Consider the following 17,884-nt stretch of genomic DNA (forward strand, 5'->3'; position numbering starts at 1 on the left):
AACCCTAAATCCTAATCCCTAAACCATAAATCATAAATCCTAAACTGAGTTTAAGATTTATCCTAGAGTTTAAGATTTATCCTAGAGTTTAAGATTTATCCTAGAGTTTAAGATTTATCCTAGAGTTTAAGATTTATCCTAGAGTTTAAGATTTATCCTAGAGTTTAAGATTTATCCTAGAGTTTAAGATTTATCCTAGAGTTTAAGATTTATCCTAGAGTTTAAGATTTATCCTAGAGTTTAAGATTTATCCTAGAGTTTAAGATTTATCCTAGAGTTTAAGATTTATCCTAGAGTTTAAGATTTATCCTAGAGTTTAGGGTTTAGATTTATGATTTAGAGTTTAAGGATTAGAATTTAGGGTTTAATGTTTTGCTGACGACGTTAAAAATATTTTTTTTTTTGTAATTACTACTATTTTTTCTTTATTTTATTTTTACCTTTTAATGTTAAAGAGATAATATAATTTGACAATATTTTGTTTTTTTTTTTAAAATATATCGAATATAATATAACACAATCCTATTGGTTGGTGAATTTATAGGGTGAACCCAAGAATAAGTCAGGAATATATAGATATAATAAATAATCTAATTGTTACTTATGGAATGAATATAAAATTAAGGAAAGTGATATGGTTAAATTGGTTAAAAATAGGAAAGTGAACTAAATCGTGAAGCAAGAGACGGCCGTTGGAGGAAAAAGAAACTATAGACCCACAGAGAAAGCATTCGAATGAGCTGTCAAACAAAAAAAAAATAAACAGCTCCGACCAGTCTGTGTTCTCTTTTGTCTTCCGTGTTATAAAACCTCTCTCTCTCCTGTCTCTCTCCTCACAAAACATATTCTCTCCTTTCTTTTCTTGAATTTCTAAAAAGAATCAGAGATGGCTCAAGAAGAGGCACAGAAGTCCGCTGATGTTGTCGCCGTCGCTACCACCGATAAGGAGGTGACTGTTCCTGCTCCAGTGCCAGAGAAGGAGGTGATTGCTCCGGTTGCCTCGGAGGAGAAGGCCGTCCCGGAGAAGGAGGAGAAGGAGACCTCGGAGGCGGAGAAATCTGTTCCAGTGAAGGAAGAAGAGACAGTTGTAACTGAGAAAGTGATTGCTCCGTCGCCTGAGGAGCTTGAGAAGAAGGCACTTGAGGAGTTCAAGGAGCTCGTTAGGGAGGCTCTGAACAAACGGCAATTCACTCCTCCCGCGCCGCCGGTGAAGGAAGAGAAAACAGAGGAGAAGAAATCGGCGGAGGAAACTAAAGGAGAAGAGAAAACAGAGGAAAAGAAGGAAGAAGAGAAACCAGAAGAAGCCGTCAAGGTCGAGGAGAAATCATCTGATGACGTGGCTCCGGAAGAGACCAAGCCGGAGGAGAAATCTGAAGTGGCGGCTCCCGCTGAGACCAAATCAGAGGAGAAAGAAGTTGTGCCAGCCACCGTGACCACCACCGAGAAAGCCTCTGGTGCTGAAGAAGACGGAACCAAGACCGTGGAAGCAATCGAAGAGTCCATCGTCTCCGTCACTCCTCCAGAATCCTCCGCTGCGCCGGTTGTCGTAGAGACAGAGACAGCCGTCGCCCCAGAGCCAGAGCCTGTGGAGCCGGAAGAAGTCTCGATCTACGGAGTTCCTCTCCTCCAAGACGAAAGATCTGACACAATCCTCCTCAAGTTCCTCCGTGCGAGAGACTTCAAGGTCAAGGAAGCCTTAACCATGCTTAAAAACACCGTCCAATGGCGCAAGGAGAACAAAATCGACGAGCTGGTCGAGGCCGAGGCCGGAGAAGAAGCCAGCGAGTTCGAGAAGATGGTGTTCGCTCACGGCGTCGACAAGGAAGGTCACGTCGTGATCTACAGCTCCTACGGAGAGTTCCAGAACAAGGAGCTTTTCTCCGACAAGGAGAAGCTTAACAAGTTCCTCAACTGGAGGATTCAGCTACAAGAGAAGTGTGTGAGAGCTCTTGACTTCAGCTGCCCTGATGCCAAGTCTTCGTTCGTGTTCGTCAGCGACTTCAGGAACGCTCCTGGACTCGGCAAGAGAGCCTTGTGGCAGTTCATCAGGCGTGCAGTCAAACAATTCGAGGACAATTATCCAGAGTTCGCCACTAGAGAGGTACGTAATGGTTACGTAACTGTTACGTGAGGGTAACGTAGTGGTTTATAATATTTGTTATGTTTTGCAGTTGTTCATCAATGTTCCATGGTGGTACATTCCTTACTACAAAACATTCGGATCTATCATCACATCGCCAAGGACTAGAAGCAAGATGGTACTTGCTGGTCCATCCAAATCTGCCGATACCATTTTCAAGTAATTAACCACTTTTTTACCGTTTCATAATAATTTTCTTTTTCAATTTTTGTCACGGCTTATGTTTGGTTAAAAACAGATACATAGCTCCAGAACAAGTCCCGGTTAAATATGGCGGACTTAGCAACGAAATTGGTGGAGACTCTGTAACCGAAGCCATTGTTAAACCAGCAGCCAAATACACCATCGAATTGCCTGCTTCTGAGGTATATATACGTTCAAAAAGTTTGATTAGGAAAAGTTCAAAGTGTAAAATGTTGTTGAGTTATGTTGATTGTGTTGATTGTGGCAGGCTTGCGCGCTCTCATGGGAGCTTAGGGTTTTGGGTGCAGATGTGACTTATGGAGCTCAGTTTGAGCCGACCACAGAGGGAAGCTATGATGTGATCGTCTCTAAGAACCGAAAGATTGGATTAACTGACGAACCGGTCATAACTGGTTCTTTTAAGGTTGGTGAACCGGGAAAGATTGTGATCACAATCGATAACCAGACTTCCAAGAAAAAGAAAGTGCTCTACCGGTTCAAAACTCAACCAAGGTCCGATCTTTGAAACGGGAACAAATCTTTTAATTTATTTGATTTACTTTGTTGTTTAATATGTAATTTTGAATTATCATAAGGTGGTTTTGTGTTTTGCTTTGTTTATTGGGGATGTGTGTGTGTGGAGAACATGTGATATATATATATAAAAGAAAAAAAAACACTTTTTCTTCATTTTACCTTTTACTTTTTTTTTTTACTGTAATTTGTGTAAATCTTAATGTATTCATTGTTTATAGTTGTCTTACTCTATCTTTTATCTTTACTTGTTGTTCATGATATTGATTATGAAACAAAGGCAAGGCATTCGGAAAATGCACATTACTAAATCTTTGAATAGTTAAAAATATAATCGAAAAGTTACATGAGTTTAATTCTACTGTATTATCATCAGGATATATATAAATATAAAGTTCAATGGATATATATGACTTTATAAGATAAGGAGAAGAGACGTGTAAAGACTGGTTCTAGACTACTTGTTATATCAATATTGTGATAGAGATAGGAGTTCTCTAGAGATAGAGAGATATGAATACAAATATGAAAAATGTCCCTTTATGTATAATTCATGCAATTGGATAACACTGAGTGAGACATTAAGGACGAGAACTAATGATAATGGACCCTATTGTTGAAATATGGACTAACATAATTTGTGGGTAAGAGTTGAAATCAAAGCACACATCATTTAAATTTGACAGTAAGAGAAAACTAGTGCATCGCAAATATCAACATGGGATTTTAGACTTTTAGTTGCTTATATTTCAGGGGATTTTAACTATCTTGGAATTGCAATTGCAATTGCAAAAACCAAAGACAATCTCTTGGGAGTGTTGTATAATTGTTTTCTGTAATATCATTATAGAAAGATTAAAAACTTCAAGTGGTTTAATGGGTACTAGTGCATAGCAAATATCAATCCGCCTTGCGCGAGATAAACATTATATATATAAATTATTTTATTTATTATATGTTTTTACATATTATTAAATAATAAATATATATTGAATAATTAAAAGTCAGTAACTATTACATATATAATTAAATTGGTGCGAATATATAAATTAATTTTATTAATCCAAACATTTAAAAAAAAAATATGATAGGTTATGTAATTAAATTTAAATGATATTAACATACATAGTATATTTTTAATATTAATGTCTATTTTATTTTTTTAAAATGATACTTTCTACTCATATTTTTTTTATCATGTGTATTTTTAATAGCAAAAACTTTAAATTACTGATAACAAAATTTTATTGTGGGATTAATAATTTTAGTAATTGATAATTAAAAAAAATTTATCAATCTTAGTTCAAAACTTTTATCAAAAAAAATTATTCAAAGTAAATTTTGAAACTAAAATATTTATTTATTCAATATGGTTTATAGTTTAATTTAGAATGATATATATACATATATATTTTAAATCTTAATGATTAATTAAATTAGACTTTTACTTATATGATTTTGTAATCATTTGTATTTTGTCATAACAAAAATTTTAAACCATGGATCGCAAAATTTGAATGTGAGACTTTTAACAGCTGTAGTAATTTATAGTCATTTTTTAAAATTCAAAATATAAAATATACAGAAAAATGTAAATTTTTATAATATGGTTATTGTGTTTAAAAAAAAATTATTTTAATATTTTTAAATTAAACAAATTTGATAGAAGATACATTTTTTTATCAGATCTTTATTATTCAAAATCATTAATTGTCATATATACTTTACCCACATTAGGCAATTCCGTAATCTTTATTTAAGGAAATAATAAATAACATTAATAATGAATTTATGGTTAGTTTAATAAAAAATTTATTATATAATTAGATGTACCAACCAATTTCTCTAATAATTCTAAGAATCATCCTAATGATGACATGTGGCTACAAAAATAAGTTGTAATGTTTCACAAATAATATATAGGGGATTAAAATGAAAAATATTGCTTGCTCAGAAAATTGACCTCTAGATTTAGTCCAACTTGTTAAAACGATTAGACGATCGTCGATCAGACTAAATACACGTACCCAGACTGGTGTGAATTTATACAAATGCAAACTAATAAAGGCTAATTAGCTATGGGCCTATGGCCTACTCATAAATCAAATTAAGTCTGAAGTTCATGTCTAATCCGCATGATTATCAAACTAATAATTAAAAATACATATAACACTACGGCCCTTGCCATGATGATTGAAACAAATCCTTTTCATCTTAAAACAAAAAATTAATATGACTTTATACAGAATACATAAAAGCAGAGTGACAACTTAAAACCAACTGAAGTTGAGTTTTTAATCAGTACAAACTACAAAGCATGAATATGTAATGATTACAGAAATGAATAGATAACATGTAAACGAGACATGATGTATAAGAAATGATGGTGATCATAATGTCGGGTCCGAAGACAGTTAGGAGTTTTATAAGAAAAATGCATATAAATAACAAACAATACAAAAGGGAGGGTCGTGCGTGGACCGACACAACACAAACAGCCATGAATGAAATTTGAATACATTCACTACTAGCCATAGTTGTCGCATGTGCTTTTTCATCGATTCTTTTTTGCTTTTCCATATTTAATCCACAAAGGAAACAATAAAAGTCTCACTTTCACACAATTGAAATATACAAAAATTGTGGTTGGTTAATCACTTCCATAAATGGAGAGGTATGTGTGTGTGTGGTGTTTGTAGATAGACATACGTTATAGGTTTGTTCGTTAATCGTTTTAGTATTAGGTACAGGCGCGATAAATGATAAGGTGCTCACACAACCAGGGCAACTTATAAATTTCTTTTAATGACTTTGGTATCCGACTTCGAAAAGTGATCGGACTAGCGCATAATGACCGTCTACCGAAATTAAGCCGGAGAACCCACCGGAAGCATCCAGAGAAGCCGTCTTTTTCATTCAATTTTAATCGACGGTGACTGATACTCGAACCTAGGTGGCATAACTCACAGCCGTGAGCCTTTTACCACCACAGGCCACAAGCGTCCAGTTGTAACTTATAATTTCTTATATTTAGTATACATATTTTTCAATAATATCTTTATTTAGGCTAGACCTAACATGGATACGTAAATGTAAATTAGCTAAAAAAACTTTATCACTAAGCTTAAGTCTTATTTTATTTATAAAATTTTAATCAATTTATATTTAAATTTATTAGTAAATTTTGAACTAACTAAAAATATAATTCATATTCCACTTAAAATTTATTTCATACGATATAAAATTTAATTAAATTAGTGCTTTCTGCTTGAATATATCATATTTCTGCAATATTATTTGAGAAGTCAGTTTCCTACGTGTCACGCTCACATTGACTCTCACAGTGGTTGATTACTATGATACCCTTAATGAATCAAATATATCTAATTGTCATTATTAAATATTTATTTTATTTTATTTTTCCTTTTTTATTTAGGTTTCTTTTTTTCAAATAACCTATATAATAAATAATATAATATATATTTTAAAAGTATTAAGCATTTTATTTAAATCAACCTATTTCTCAAATTATTACAAAATAATTTAAATAACATAAACTAAGATATCTTTTATGAATAAAATTTAATATAATCTTTCTTTCTTTATGTTCCCTTTTATATTTTTTAAATAAAATATATGATAAAGAAAATATTTATAAAACTTAAAATGAATTCAAAAAAAAAAAATTTATATTCAATGTGATTTCATAAAAAGGAAAGTCTAGAAAAATAATCTTGATATTAAAGTAAAGAATTAATCTTCCTTTTTAGAATGTATCAGTTATGTTTTTATGCAATTTTGTACCTATCATCACTTTATTTTTATAATTTTATTTTTGAAAATTTACATATACCAAACTACTAAATCCTATAGAATTAACATAGTCTTTCAGCTATTTATAAATAGCCAATTCATAAATATATAAAAACATCTAAGATGAAAACCAAACTAATGCAATGAATACAATAAATATGATTTGTTTGATTAGATTAGAAATAGTTATACTGAATTTGACGGAATATATATAACACAATATACCCACAAATGAGTAACTATACCAATCTAAATTTTTTATTCAAATTCAAACATTAAATAAAAAATAATATATTTTCATTTATAGTATTATTTTTATACATATAAATTATAGATGACTCAAAATATTATTAAATAAATATGAAATTCTCAAATGATATTATAAATATAGTAACCAACTATTACAATTAAGTATCATTGTTATGTTTATTTATGGAACTTTGAATCGATCAACACTTTAGTTTACTTTTACTCTTTGATTCTCAAAACAACATATATTAATTTATACATAATCTTACTAAAATATATATACAAATCTAAGACAATAATCAAACTACGTGAAAATAGCAAAAGTAATCACAATTTTAATATGTAAAATAAAAATATCTTAGTTGAATCGAAAAAGGAAATGTTATCGAATATATCCAAATAATAATCAAACAGTCGAGATATTATATATCCACAATTATACGTCTAATTAAAATAACATAATGTTATTTAACATAAACCATGTATATTGATTACAATATATATAACAGAATAAATTAAAATTATAAATAAAATGTTAATAGATTATTATAATGTAAATAAATTATTATAATATATTTACTTTATAAATATTTATATCCGTGCATGAGCACAGGAAAATCACCTAGTATATTATATATCTGTATAGAAAAAAATATATAATGCAAAATGTTGAGAAAATATATTAGTGCAAAAAATTATGAAGACACGCTTCTATTGAAAAAATATGATCACACACATAGACGGCTAAACATCTCTCATTTGCTGGAACACTTCAATAAATATATATGGTTCAGTAATTTATAGCTTCAGAAATTTTTTTTTGGATTTCCGTTTCATGTGCCAAAAGCATGTATGATAGACAATATCTCGACATGATCTGCTGACAAAAAAAAATCTCGACATGATCTAATCCAACGGAAAACCAAAATCGTTTAGAAGGATGTGTGTAAACCAAAGTAGGAAAGATGACTTAAACTGAGGTTAGTAACAGAAGCAAATAAGGTGAGATGGTTGAAATTCATACGGTGCATATTATCACCTCAGACTTTTCTATGACTAAGTTGGACGTTAGACCAACAGATATTTAATCCGAAAATGGTTCTTTTGGGCTGTTAAAATATAATTGACTCAGGGATGTGAAAAACTTATTAAAATATAGAGGATTGGCAACTTCAGTTACAATTGTTGAGGTCGGAAATGGAACTACATCTTTTTGGTATGATATATCAATCGGTTCAACTGGGTCACGAGGCAGTATAGACTTGGGTATTCGTCTTCATTCATCGGTAGAGACGTCCTAGACATGCATTGATGAAGAAATCATCTATTAGAGGTGGTATATCTCAAGAAAAATGATAAATTTATAGAAAATAAAAGAGAATAATTTTAAGCTAAGATTTGCATTAAAATAGATGTGGTTGTTGATCCATCAATACCACTCATAGATTAGATACTTTTAGTTGTCCATATATAAATGATAAACTAGTTGTGGACATGAACATCTTAACAAAATTATAAACTAGTCGTGGACATGGAAAATATTTATTCGATTTCATTCATCATCTCGGGATCTAAATTCAATTCTAATCAAAATTACATCCATCCACATCATGACAAAGCGCAAATTCCTTAGACCAGAAATCTCTGACATGCAAGATCTATTACTCTCCGACAAAAGGTAAACGCTTCTTCGATTTTTCTCTCCGCTCATACTCACAATATCATCTCTTTCTCATCTTGATTGAAGTTTAACTGTAGATAATTTATCAATTGAGATGAAGAAGCCAAGTGTTTGTATTGGAGATAACAGATTCCGTGTCCACGTTTTATGGTATAATTTAGTAACATGAGTCCATGTCCACGTATTGTTGTATAGTTTTATAGAATCAAAATAGAGAGTTTGTCCACTTATGTACTATAAACACATTAACATCACATATCCACACATTACTCATCACTCATCCACACATCACCCGTCCACAAATCACCCAACCACACATCACTCGTCCACAAATCATTCATCCACAACTGTCATTTCTATTAAGGGCAAAATTGTCCACAATATGTTGCTGACCCAAAACAAAGTGTGTCACATGTTAGAAGTGTATCTAGGTGTAATAGAAAGTCAAAAAGTGTCTCTTAGTGTAATCAACTCTTAAAATATAGAGGATTGGCAACTTCAGTTACAATTGTTGAGGTCGGAAATGGAACTACTACATCTTTTTGGTATGATATATCAATCGGTTCAACTGGGTCACGAGGCAGTATAGACTTGGGTATTCGTCTTCATTCATCGGTAGAGACGTCCTAGACATGCATTGATGAAGAAATCATCTATTAGAGGTGGTATATCTCAAGAAAAATGATAAATTTATAGAAAATAAAAGAGAATAATTTTAAGCTAAGATTTGCATTAAAATAGATGTGGTTGTTGATCCATCAATACCACTCATAGATTAGATACTTTTAGTTGTCCATATATAAATGATAAAATTAGTAGGTGGATGTTTTTTAAAATGGATAAAACACCTGTTTACTGTTGAAATTAGCATTCATTTTGAGAATAATTTCCAGATTCATAATTGGCATTTGAATGATGCAACAGCTTGGGTAAGCAGGACCATTGCAACTTCTTCCACCCACTCCAATCTTCAGACACCTACATATGTCAGTGTCGAGAAGTTGTTACAACGTGTAAATCAACAGCCTTACGAATCTCTTTAATTTATTTCAATTGAATATAACAAAACTTGTATTTTATGCGTTGATATTGCACTGACACATAATAAGCCATATACAATCGATTTCATAAACATACACAATCAATAAACGATGATTGAGATTTAAAGATATTCAAGTTCTTTATTATAGAAGGTCATGTAAAATATATTATTCTCAAATGATTACATGAGCAAAAGATGCAGAACCTCCATCGTGTAAGTGTAAGCCACAAATACAAAATGATATGATATGATAAACCAAACACTCACATATACAAAAACACACAGAAGACATCTCACATCAGAGAGGTTTGACATTGAACCTGTAAACGAGCTTCTTCTTCTTAGAGGTTGGGTTGTCTACAGTGAGTAAAACCTTGCCAAGCTCATTCACTTTGAAGCTCTGGGTTAACACCGGTTCATCGAATGGTTTCATCTTCCTCGGTTTCTGTACAACCACCGTATAAGCATCTTTCTCTTCAGGCACAAACTCTGCCTTGTAGCGCACCTCCCATCCAATTACCCTTATCTCCCACACAATCTCACATTTCTACAAAGAGATTGAACATCATTATGACTCAAAGACCTTGGTGACATCAATTATATAATGCTTTGAGAATAGGACACTACAGTAATGGGAGTCGAAGGTGTAAATGCTCTAACCTCATAGATTATGATCTCAACAGTTTGCTTTGTTCCAGGCTTAACAATGACCTCTGAGGCTGGATCTTCCAAAGAGAAGTCTGGATTGCAGTCACAAGGATCTACACTCAATCCTCCATATTGTACCGGGACTTGTTCGGGCGATATGTATCTATATAGTCCACATTTTTCTCAACATATAAGTCGGTTGGTCGTAAAGAGACTAAACAAACAAACGAATCCACAAAAAAAAGAACAAATCTTTCGAATGTTTACTTGAAAAGAGTTTCGGCTGATCTTGACGGACCAGCAAACACCAACTTGCTCTTTGATCTTGGTGTCATGAACGGACCAATCACAGTGTAAAACACAAGGTACCACCAGGGAACATTGATGAAGGCCTAAAAAATTAATCAACAAAACATTTAAACCTCAATTTCAATCATGTCTCAATCTAGACAACAAGGTTCAGTGTTCTAAAAATCAGTACATGCAGCAAATCAGTCATATATATATATTTTTTTTTAACTTTTTACAAAATCGGTCAAGAGGCCTAGACACTAATCCCAAGTGCCTAATTATTGCCTGGCGATTTTTTGATCATTAACGAAGACAAACAATTGATGTACCTGTTTGAAGACAAACTCAGGGTAATTGTCCTGAAGCAACTGCACGGCTTGCTTGGTCGCCGATCTAAGCTCTTTCTTCCCCAGTCCCGGAGAGTTCTTCATATCGTTGATCTGAAATATGGTGGAAACTCCACCGGAGCTGAAGTCTAGCTTCCTTATACTCCTCTCCAAGAACTGAATCCTCGTCCTCAAGAAATGTTTCCTCTTTTCCTCATCAGAGAACGTTTTGTTGTAAAGCTCCTTGTTCTGAAACTCACCATAGACATTGTAACACACCGGGTGTCCTTCTCGGTCGTGCCCATGCATGAACACCACCTTGTCTAGATCATCCACAAGGTCTTCATCGACCAACTCGTCGATCTTGAACTCCCTTCTCCACTTGACTGTGTTCTTGAGCATTGCCAGCGAATCTTTCACCTTGAAGTCCCTAGCGCGTAGGAACTTCAGTAAAACGACGTCGCTTCTGTCGTCTTTGAGGAGAGGAACTCCCCAGATCGTGACTTCTTCAGGTGCGTTGCTGCCATCTTCCGGTTTAGGAACTGAACCGAATTGGTGATTGTCTAGAGCATCTCGCACAAGATGTTTCAGTTCATCAAGAGATTTCTTCTCGGAATCGGAGAGATCGGAGAGCTTGCTGCTCTCTTCTTTGAAAGAGCCAAGATTCTGTGGAATTCTCTTGTCCTCTTCAGATGCTTCTTCCTTCTGCGACGTCTCTTTTTTCTCTGTTGACGCCGTTTGTGTTTCCGTTACTTTTGGTGGGTGATGCTCTTCCGGTGTTACTTCAGGCTGAGCCGCCGCGGTTACTGCAGTTTCCGGTGGATTAGTCTCGGTAGCTTGCTCTAGAGTTTCAGTCTCAGTCGCCAAGACTTGATGAGTAGAGTTTGATTCTTGTGGAGGTGTTAGCCCCGATGATGGTTGATTCTCCGATGTAGCGAGAGTGGTGGTGGTGATAGATTCTTCTGCCATTTTTTTTACTTTTGCTCTCTTGTGTTTGTGATTTTGTGTTTTATTATTACAAAGGGAGAGACAAAAGTGAGTTAAAGAGTATATTGGTCACGCTGGTCGAACTGTTTTTTTTGTTGAGTCGTTAGCTCTGAAGACAAAGAAAAAACTATGGTTGATATTTTTTATTAAAAGTAATTTATTAACTTTTTCATCAGTTCTAATTTTCAGATTACAGATCTGAACACTGGTGTGTAATCTAGAAATTGGAATCCGATGAAATTGACTAAAAATACCTTCTCATTTTTTTTTAAGGTGGAAAGAAGGAAAAAGAGTCAAAAGACCAGATAAATCCACGTGAAACATCACTTTCGTTTGTTTCTTCTGACAAGCTGGCTGCTCCTGCTCCACGTATCTAACTCTCTAAAATTACTAAATTTTGTCTCCGTTGTCTCGTTTTGACTGTTACAAAAAAATATTAACTGCATAGAAAATGATAAAATCGGAGTGACTGGTTTACGTATGAGGATCTCAGAATAATGAGAATAAGATATCACCAAAAAAAAACAAAGAGATGACAAAAATCTAAAACTAGAGAAAAAAGCAGATCGCTAACTTATGAAGAGGCCTGAGACTGTTTAACTAATTGGGATTATAATACAACTTATAAAGAATTGTTGAGTTTCTATTGTTGAGTGGGAGCGTACGGACAACAAGAAGCAAGATCTTTGCCTAAACTAATATGGTTATAGTAAAGTGAGCAACAGTCCTCAAAATTTGTAATTTGGTCATCACATCTCGCTATACATGCATCTTGCTATGGTAACCATTAATTCCACATTCTTGAGGCATTCTCTTAGTGTAAAGTGGTTTTCCTAGTTAAAATACAAATGATATATAGAGTACAGATATATTAATTGGTACTTACCAGGTTCAATTTATGATTATTTGTAATGTAGGATTAGGTAGAGTAACACAAGAAGCATAACCAACAATTCTGATTGCAAATGTGGATGGTGGTAGCTAATAATTCAGACATCCTGATACGCTTCCTATGTTTATATCATTTTTGGATTATATTTGTGAAAAAAATGATCCTCTTAAAACCATGACAATGTACAAGAGCATTTTTTAACCCTTATTTTTACGGTCTGCGGGCGAGTTAGATAAAGTGGAAAGTAAGTGAACCCATGGAGTATTCAGAAACAGTGTTAGCATCCCACAATGATTGTTGCATGGTTTTCTAAAACTGTAAAGCAGTGTTTTGAAAATCGAATCGGACATTGATTCAGCATCGTATAAAGGCCAATGGTCGGATCGGTTCAACCCGTTTAACCAAAATTTTAAAATTTCAGTTTAATTTTAAATTAAGTAAATATATATATATATATATATATATATAACTATAAATTTTTTTCATAAAACTTTATATCATTGTTAGAATATAAAATGACATGAAAATAAAACGTAAACTTGAAAATTAATAAAAAATACAATGAAAACTAATTTATTTAAATAGATATTAAAAAGATATGAACTTTTATGATTTTAAAAAAAAATTGCAAATTTTTAACTTAAATTTGAGAAAAAACTAATTTTAATATTGAACCGAGTTATTGATTTTACCCAATTTGACAGGTTTTGATCAAATTTATAGGTTTAGCTCTAATCCAGTTTTATCTCAACTCGGAATCGGTAAGAAAAGCAAATCATTTTCCGACCAGTGTGGTCCGGTTTACAAATACTACTGTAAAGATTAGTCTTCTGTGATTACTGCCAAATGTAAAAACATCTTTTTTCCTGTTAATCAGTTAACTGAAGGCATGTCATATTTTAGAGCGAGCGGCCCCACAGGACAAGGATCACTAAACTAAGATCATGATTAACCCCGTTTTTTTAACGGGAGTTCTTAACTTCTGCTAAAAGATAGTTCTTAGATTTACTTAGATTTTAACTAAGAAAAGCTAAGAACCGTCTCTTAGCCGAAAAATATAAAAAAACAAAACAAAAAAATGTCAGATCATAAGTCAAGAACCCCGCTAAGAGACCGGTTAATCATGCCCTAAAGAAAATAACCATTAATACAAGTCGACCGCCATAGTCACCGACTCTAAGAGTCCGAATGGGGACTGCAGATTTGGTAATATTAGCGGGACGAAATTAAAGTGCAGTACGGTCCAACTGTGGTTCGTGCGGTTTGCGGGATAAGTGCGGTTTTGATTAAAAAAAGTAGTGGGGTTTTCATAAAAAAAAGTAGTGCAGTTTTGATAGAAAATATAATGTAAAATCTATGTTCGAAAACGCGGCTGAGGCGGCCGGAAAGTCGCCGGAAAAACGTGGTGCGACCTCCAACCGTGGCGATTTGACCCTAGGCGCTTACTTAATCGGAAAGGTTTTAGAACTCATCGTTACTGTCGATTTGGAATCGGAAACTGATTATTCTTTAACAAAGTAGTTATATATTGATTGAAACATATAAGATTAACAAGAAAAATAATCGAAATCGCAAAAAAAAAAAAGGAGAGGCGGCTGTAATTTGTTCTGAGAATCGCAGATGTGAGGAAGACGATAAGGTTATTTCTGTAATTTCAATTTCATTTAATTTAAAAACTGATTAAATAGACAAAAAACGGACTAGGGGTTTGAACCTGTCGTGGGTGAGACATAACAAAGGTAGCTGACCACTACACTATGCACCATTATTGTCAATATCTCACCTATTTAATATATAAACCTATAAAAACGTGTATAAGTACGTTAAATTACTCCCTGATTAATCTCTGTATAATCCCGATTAATTGATTCGGCCCTAGGCCCTGTCCGAGCGCACGCGTTACGCCTAGCGCATTTCCGAACAGGGTGTAAAATTAATTGTTTAAAATATTTTTTATAAAATTATTTATTTTAATGTGTAATCCAAATAAATGTGTTTATTTTTTTTCAAATGTCATACCCAAAGATTAATATTTGTATCTTTTGATATTTGTGCTAGACAAAATGAAGTAAATTTTAGTTAATATTCTAAAATAAATTTATTCAGTGGTAAAAATAAAGACATAAAAATACAATGCAAAAAATGTGGAGTAAACGTAACCATAAGATGAAAGTATGTATTGTTATTATAATATCTTTTATTAGTAAAATAAGTAAATGAAAACTCAATTTTTATTATTAAGCAAGAGAGAGAGTGCGGTGTTTAGTGCGTACCACACCATATTAGCAGTAGTATATGAAAAGTGCGTTATTTGCATGAAACTGAACAAACAAAAAAATATTTTTTCAACTGCGTTATTTCATGAAAAAACGCTCTTGATATTACATTTCTCTTGATTGCTGACATTTACAATTTTAAGTCACATCAAGTCCAAATACGCACCGCACTATGGTTTCCATTCATAACCTAAACTAAACCAACAAGCACCGTAATTAAATACAGATATTTATTTTTTATTTCTTTTTAAACAAATCTTTGGAAGTCTTACGAAAATTACAGAGAAAGCAACGACCGAGGAGGAACAAAGTCGAAAATGAATAGGTCGCCGGAGAACGATAAGTGTTCGATATGTCATGCACACTTCACCGCTCCTTGCCAAGCCAATTGCTCTCACTGGTTCTGCGGTTACCTCTCTCTCTCTCTCGTTCGTCCTTTCTTGTCTTTTAGTATTTCCATGTAATCGGATTCGCAATGGAACCTTTTTCTTTTTGCAAAGAGAGCTCTCTCCGATCGTTTACTAAGAATGGCTTTTGGTATTTAGAATCTCAAGTGCAGAGTTTAGGAGTTTTGGAATGAATCATGGCCGAGCATTTTACTCTAAAATAGAGATATCTATTATAGAGCTGAAAATGCTATAATGTATGCTTTTATAATAGAGTTTCTCTAATATAGGGCAAAGTTACTTTTTGCCTTTATATTTAGAGGTAGAAATACCACATCTCTATAACTCTATAGAGACATACATTGGAGCATTTTCACCTCTATAATAGAGTTTCTCTATTTTAGGAGAAAATATAGAGGTAGAAATAGGGGTGAAGTTTTCTTTGATCCATGTGTCATTCATCTTCATTATGTGAGCACAACATTGTTGGGTTTAGTGTGTTCTGCATGTTCACAGGCCTAGTACGGGATTTTGTTGATTTCTATTTGTTGAGATTGTCTTCCAGATGGATCTCCTTCTCTTTAACTCTTTTTCCTTCAATCACTTTTTCAAAAAGGAAACTGCATAATGACTGTGTGGAGGCCCCTTGTGTCGTCGTCCTATAAGTTTGATTGTTCCTTCAGAGGACACAACCCAAGACCGTAATGACTCCACGGTTGCCGAGGTTCTTCGTAATCTTGAAACGTACAACCGACTCTTTGGCGGAGGCTCAATTAGTTTAGTTCAGGTATATATATGTTCTATACTTGCACTCTTTTTGTTGAAAAAAGTAAAAAAAAAATGTGCTTTATTGTTTGAGAGATAAGACAAGAACCGAAAGTACATTAGTTTGGTTTAAACTGAAACATCTGGTGCTGTAAGGATTTTCATTTTCTCTTGGCAGAGGATGCAAGACCTTCCCTTCTTACTACAGAGGTTATTGTGGGAGATGATGGATCCACAAAGAACGCTTCTACTTATCATCAAAGCTCGTGTTTACATTGCAGTTAAGCTCCATATCATTCTTAAACTTTGGTCTCTCTGTTGACACAAATGCGCCATGTTTTTTTTTCATTTGGGTGCAGATGATTCTCAGTGCTATTTACATAATCAGTCCGATAGATATCATTCCAGAAAGTGTGCAACGTCTTGATCTTTAATCTTATGAATAATGTCTTTATCTAACTGTCTTCTCACAAAATCATTTATTTCTATTAGGAGTTCTGGGGATTGTCGGTTTGCTTGATGATCTACTCATAGTCCTGATTTGTTTCCTCCATGTTGCTTCTCTGTACCGTTCGGTTCTCTATTTCCGTCATGTTGGTTCATGAGTTCAGTAAATGTTTTTGACATTGGATGTCACAGCTCAAGAACTTGGTTATATGTATGTGCTTACAGGATCGTTCATTCCCATTTATAAATACATGATCCCTCTGTTTGACTAAGGAAACTGTCATGAGTTATGATAAGGCCATAGGACCAAAAGCTTTAAACCACAAGTCAATAATCTTTCTATACATGTCAATATATCATGAACATTATCACACATATGATAGTTCTTTATAGCCTCATGAACATAACGGACATGGACAACATAGGCCTATATGAACAAAACTAGTCACACCACCACATGAATACACTGTTAAGATTCTCTACTCAGTTTGTTAGAGTCTAAATATAAAGCTATTGATCTAAGAAGATTCTCATTACACAGTTTACATTTTTGGAAACCAAATATCATGAAAGGTTGCAAGTAATCTCTAGTGAAGTTGTAGGAATCAGGAAAGTGAGGGCTGCAAAACTGAACACGAATTACTTGCTTGTCATCTTTCTCAACCATCTCTCTGTCTTGACCAGTGTACTATACCCATTGAACAAAAATCTATTCTTGATTCAGAACAAGAACAGAGGATGAGTTTTGATTCACCTGGAGGTGATTGATCGAGTCTGGAGTAAATAGAAGAGCCGCGAAGCAAGCAACACTGGAACGTTTGTTTCGAAAGTCGTATTATACATCATCGTTGTCTTAGCTCCATCACAATTGAAACCGTTAAACGCGTTTCGCACGGGTTTATGTTTGTTTGCAGTTTGATAGTTTGATGTTATATATTGTACAATTCTGATGACATTAAAATTTATGTACTTTGTTCGATATTATTATTACTATATAATATTTCTGTTTTTTTTTATATTTATGTACTTTGTTTATATATGTAAAGATCTGACGTTTTTACATTTTAAATATTGATGTAATCGAATTCCATCGCATATCCTAAAAACTATATGCTCTTTTAAAGACATTTTAAAGATCTTATGGGGTTGTTAGATGTAAAAATATATCTTTTTAAGAAATAATTACGATCCGACATTTTTAGGATAAATTTAAATTATATGCCA

General features: G+C 33.4%; 2 protein-coding genes and 1 pseudogene across 2 annotated transcripts; 2 read left to right on the forward strand and 1 right to left on the reverse strand.

The window, feature by feature from the left end:
- The first annotated feature begins 750 nt into the window (after positions 1-750).
- LOC106327411 (patellin-1-like) lies at positions 751-3,077 on the forward strand. Its single transcript, XM_013765555.1, has 4 exons — positions 751-2,101; positions 2,172-2,299; positions 2,379-2,505; positions 2,592-3,077. The coding sequence occupies exons 1-4, from the start codon at positions 887-889 to the stop codon at positions 2,847-2,849; spliced, it is 1,728 nt and encodes a 575-aa protein (XP_013621009.1). The 5' UTR covers positions 751-886; the 3' UTR covers positions 2,850-3,077.
- A 6,685-nt stretch (positions 3,078-9,762) lies between these two features.
- On the reverse strand, positions 9,763-12,021 carry LOC106327638 (patellin-3). The gene is made up of 4 exons (XM_013765847.1): positions 10,911-12,021; positions 10,558-10,682; positions 10,303-10,453; positions 9,763-10,189 (listed from the first exon to the last, which is right to left on the reverse strand). Exons 1-4 carry the CDS (start codon positions 11,874-11,876, stop codon positions 9,941-9,943), a joined length of 1,491 nt encoding a protein of 496 aa, XP_013621301.1. The 5' UTR covers positions 11,877-12,021; the 3' UTR covers positions 9,763-9,940.
- Positions 12,022-15,309: 3,288 nt separating this feature from the next.
- On the forward strand, positions 15,310-16,903 carry LOC106327639 (annotated as a pseudogene).
- The last annotated feature ends 981 nt before the right edge of the window (positions 16,904-17,884 follow it).

This window comes from Brassica oleracea, chromosome C2 (assembly GCF_000695525.1).
Source record: "Brassica oleracea var. oleracea cultivar TO1000 chromosome C2, BOL, whole genome shotgun sequence".
Lineage (NCBI taxonomy): Eukaryota > Viridiplantae > Streptophyta > Magnoliopsida > Brassicales > Brassicaceae > Brassica > Brassica oleracea.